This window comes from Orcinus orca, chromosome X (assembly GCF_937001465.1).
Source record: "Orcinus orca chromosome X, mOrcOrc1.1, whole genome shotgun sequence".
NCBI lineage: Eukaryota > Metazoa > Chordata > Mammalia > Artiodactyla > Delphinidae > Orcinus > Orcinus orca.
In genome coordinates this window covers 63,767,095-63,771,807 of record NC_064580.1, presented here as the reverse complement: position 1 = coordinate 63,771,807, position 4,713 = coordinate 63,767,095, and the positions used below count along the sequence as shown (strand labels likewise).

Genomic DNA, 4,713 nt, shown 5'->3' with positions numbered 1-4,713 from the left:
AACATTCAGCTACAAATGTGTTCCCCATAGAGTTAAACCTACTAGGAAAACCCAGAAAAATATAAGCATACATCAAGGGGCTAAGTTTAATGAATTATAGCTCATTCATAATATAGAATATAAAGTAAAAACAAAATTACAGAATATTTAATAATTTGGAAATATTATAAGAAAGACCAATTATTGTGAAATTATCCCATAATGAAACAATACATATTACATTTTTAAAGTATTATTTATGTACATATTTCCTGTGTTTCAAAGTTTTTCTTTTTGTCAAGTGGTAGAATTAGGAGTGATTTTGACTTTTTTCTTGTCAATTAAAAAAGGTTGCTATTATGATACTGTATTATTTGTATGAAAATAAATGTTTAAAATAAATAAAAACAAAAAAGCTCCAGCTATAGCAAGTCCAGAAAATCGTCCAGGTTTCCAGGTCCTCTCACAATGTTATTGTACTTATGAGGGTGAATTGATAATTATATCTGTGAACAGTTGCTTAATAATGAACCAAAAAAAAAAAAAGATTTCAAAACTTGAACCATTCAAATCTTCTTTTAGGAATGTTTGTTCAGGAAATAATCTTGAATGTAAGCAAGGTTTATGCACTATGATATAAGCAGCTTGGGCTTGAATAAGAAAGCAAAGAAACCACCCATATGTGCAATAATGACAAAGCAGTGAAAACAAATATACCCATATCTATATCTAAATATGGATATAGATGCATACATCTATCTATTTCTCTATCTAGCCCATCCACTGGAATACAACAGCCACAGAAACTATTTTAGAAGAATATTTAATGACATGAAAGGAAGTTCAAGAATATCTATGTATACATCTATATCTATCTATATCATATATTTATGTGTGAAAAAGCCGATATTGAAACAGTATATACATTAAAATTCACATATATATCACATGAAAAATACTGGGCAGGTGCAGATGAAAATGATTCAGGGAGGTATGGGTGCTCATTAGGATTGATTACAGGTGACATTAATTTTCTTCTGTTAACTTGTCCGCTTTGTGATTTGTATTCTGCAATGAAGCTGAATTATTTTTCTGAGAATGGGGAAAAGGGCAGGAAGTGGGCACAGGGGAAGGAGGTGAAAAACAGTATTTAAATTCAGCAAAGCAACCAAGGACAGTGAAATACCATTTGCAGCCCATTAAGCTGGCCAAGACACACACACACACACACACACACACACACACACACACACACACACACACATCAATTACAGTGACCAGGAGACTATGCAGGGGAAATGGGCATACTCTTTTTACTAGCTGAGCTGGCTGGCATGAATGAAAATCAGTACAATGCTTATGAAGGGGCCATTTGGCAACACACAGGAAAAGTCTTTAAAATGTCCATATGTGGATCCTGCAAGTCCACAATTAAGATCATCAGGTATGCTTGTGAAGATTTGGCTTGACAAGGGAGAATTCACTCATTGCAGTATACACAATGCTGGGTTTAAACACAGGGAAAGAACTAGGCACCACCTGAATGTCCAACAATGCAGGAATGACTACAGAAATGTTAGGGTCCATCGATACACTCTTCAGGCACTGAAGATGACGGTTCTGAAGCCTGTTGAATAACATGGAAAGAAGTTCAATGGGTTGATTTTTGTTTGGTTTTAGTTTTTGAAAAAGCAGATTAAGAAACACCACATACATGAACCATTCTATAACAGTGTGTTAAAAGGGAAGGTGGGGTGGAGGTGAGGAAGGGAGGGAGAGAGGAGAGGAGAGAGCCTGGAAAACAGCACACGGAAATGGTAAAAGTGGTTGTCTCCCGGTAGTAGGGTCATGGGGAGCAATTACTCTCTTGGGTTTCCCTCATCTGATTTCCTTCTCCTTCCTGATGTTTCTACCATGAAATTGTATCACCTGTGCAATAAACAAAGAGAGAAAGTGCTTTTTAAACCAAACCACAAGGAGAAGACAGCCTTTAACCTGTCAAGTGGCACAGATTAGCAAGATTATTCACAGCACCCAAGGTGGGTGTGGGGGGAAGGGAGGGGAGAGGAGAGGTAGGGACGACAGGGGAGTGGAGAGAAAGTCAGAGAGAGACACAGAGTGAGAGGGACTGAGACAGGTGGAGGGAGGGAGAGATGGAGGGAAGGAAGACGGGGGTGGGGGGCGGGGGGGCGGTTGTGAGAGACAGAGACCTGCACTCCCAATACAATACACTGCTGGTGGGTTAGGGGGGCAAAGGGTGGGGCTGTAAACCGGGTGGGAGCCAAGGTTTGGCTCTGCTGGCTGGCTCGCTCCTGGGATGTCTTCATCGCAAGGTGGCCTCCTCATCGGTGTCTTCCTCGAAATCCTTGACGTCAGCACTGGTGGACTGTCTGGCCCAGGCTCCCCTTTCGGCCTCTCGTTCCTTATGCGACTTGAATCTCCCAACGAAAATTTTGCGGTAGTTCAGGAACATGCCATTCATCGCATCAATGGCCCGCTCGGCGGACTCCTGCTTCTGGAAGTGCACGAACCCGTAGCCCTTGGGCCCCTTTTCGTCGCAGGCCACTTTGCAGGAGAGGATGTTGCCGAACGCCGAGAAGATGTTGTACAGCGCCTTGTTGTCGATGGTTTTGCCCAGGTTCTTGATGAAGACGTTGCCCACCCCGCTCTTGCGGAGCGAGGGGTCCCGCTGGGACCACATGATGCGAACTGGCCTGCCCTTGATGACATCAAAGTTCAGGGTCTCCAGGGCCCGCTTGGCATCTACCGGTTGCTGGTAGTTGACATACGCATAGCCCAACGAGCGGCGGGTGATCTTGTCCCTGCAAATGCGGATGGAGAGGATGGGCCCGGCTGGGCTGAACTTCTCGTACAGCATTGCCTCCGTCACCTCAGGGTGCAGGTCGCCCACGTACAGCGAAGCCATAGGAAAGTCCGGATTCCCCCCTGAGCCCCCGCCCATCTCCGCATCAGCATCCGCGGCGGCCACCGCCGCCGCCACCTCCGCATCTGCATCCGCATCCGCATCCGCCTCCGCCTCCCCCAAGGGGGGCGTCGCAGCCTCTGCCGCCGCGGCGGCTTCGGCCACACTGGCCTCCGCCACGGCTACTGCCGCTGCCGCCAGGGAGGCCTCCGCCTCCTCCCCCGCTAGGGCTGCCGCCGCCTCCCCCAGGGTGACCTCCGCCACTGCCTCCTCCACTGAGGCCTCGGCCTCCAACTCAGCCTCCACCTCTGCTTCCGCCTCCGCCACGGAGGCCTCCGCCACCGCTTCTGCCACGGTCGCCGCCGCAGCCTCCGCCGCCGCCGCAGCCGCCGCCGCCACCGCCGCCGCCACTGTCGCCGCTGTCGCCACGGTCGCCGGTGCCCCCGGGCCGCTGCCGCGACCTCCCTTCCCGCGAGCTGGGGGGCGGAGAGGCGGGAGAGGGCAGGAGGGCGGGTGGGCGCCGGAACCCGGGCCGGGGGCGCGAGCGCGAGCTGGGGCGGGGGACCCCGGGCCAGCCGATCTGGCGAGTCCCAGTCACCTGGTATGGCGAGCGCTGCCAGGAGCGCACCGGTGCGAGTCGCAGCAGCCTGCAGCCCACTGCTGCTGCCTCCGCCGCTCGGTCGTGGGCTAGCGTGCGGGGCGCGGGCGGGCGGCGTGTGGTGGGGGGCGGGGGGTGTTGGCGTCTGTGGTCCGGGCAGCTGGGAAGGCTTCTGTCTCTTTGGTTCCCCCTGTGGCTGCTGCGGGGCTGCGGGGCCGCGGACGGTGGGAGGGGGCGGGAGCGGGAGGCTTGAGGTTGGGGGACGGGAGTGTGAGTCCTCAGCCTGTCGGATCGGCTGGATGTGTTTGAAGAGGAAGCCAGGGAAAGGGCTCCATGTGGACCGAGGGAATCTGGGTTAGATTTAGGGAGTTTTGTTTTATCCTTCCTCTCCCCATAGAACATTTAAATGATTAAATCAAGCACCTTGCAAGAGAAGGTGGGTGGCGTTGAGAATACACTTGCCCGGCCTAAACAAACCCAAGAAAATGGTTTTCTCACGTTCAGGGGTTCTCCCCACCTCAAGGCACACACGCTCTCCAGCATCACCGCCACCAAGGCGGCAACTCTTACTCTGAGCTGGAGCTGGGGCAAGTGAGGCAAGCTCCCACTGCAGCCTGCTGACCCATTTTCTCAGAGATTCCTCCCCCTTTTCGGGCTCTTTCCCTCCTCTGCAACACTTGCAGAAGAGGAAATAAAGAACACAAGAACACGTATTCATTCATCCATAATGCCATGCCACAAATATTTATGGAGCCATTGCCGGTCCCTAGGGATATACAGGGGTCCGGGAGGCAAGAGGAAATAGACCAGTCAACTCCCAAGGTTGACCTTGGGAGTGGACAGTCTGGACTAGAAACCCTGTCCCTGCTCCAGACTATGGGAGAACTAGGGACCTGGGGTTCTTCAGCCCCCACCACCCCCCAACTCCTCCCACCCATCCAAGTCTCAATTCATGCAGCCTGGAAGCGGGGGAATCAAGAGCACCCTGTCCTTAGTGCTGTCCTCCATGATAGGTGAGGTAAGCCAAATCAAGAGCTGGGGACAGGGCCTGGTCCAGAGCCAGGCACTAGTTTGCTCTTGTCTCTGCCCTCAAGGTGCTGAAGTTCCCAACGTGAACCAAGAAAGGCATATCCATGTTCAAAACAAAAGCAAAACCTGAAATCTCTCTAGAATGAGGTGTCTCATTCCAGTTCACCAGCTAGTATTTATGGAA

The 4,713-nt window shown here is 50.9% G+C and overlaps 1 protein-coding gene across 1 annotated transcript; it reads right to left on the bottom strand.

Moving 5' to 3' along the window:
* Positions 1 to 786: 786 nt before the first annotated feature.
* Positions 787 to 3,491, bottom strand: PABPC1L2B (poly(A) binding protein cytoplasmic 1 like 2B). The gene has a single exon (XM_049705155.1). It carries the CDS (start codon positions 2,939 to 2,941, stop codon positions 2,303 to 2,305), a length of 639 nt encoding a protein of 212 aa, XP_049561112.1. The 5' UTR covers positions 2,942 to 3,491; the 3' UTR covers positions 787 to 2,302.
* Between the last annotated feature and the right edge of the window lie 1,222 nt (positions 3,492 to 4,713).

What these genes read in the sequence shown, in the direction of transcription:
- PABPC1L2B (XM_049705155.1), bottom strand. Translation starts at nt 2,941, where the DNA reads ATGGGCGGGGGCTCAGGGGGGAATCCGGACTTTCCTATGGCTTCGCTG.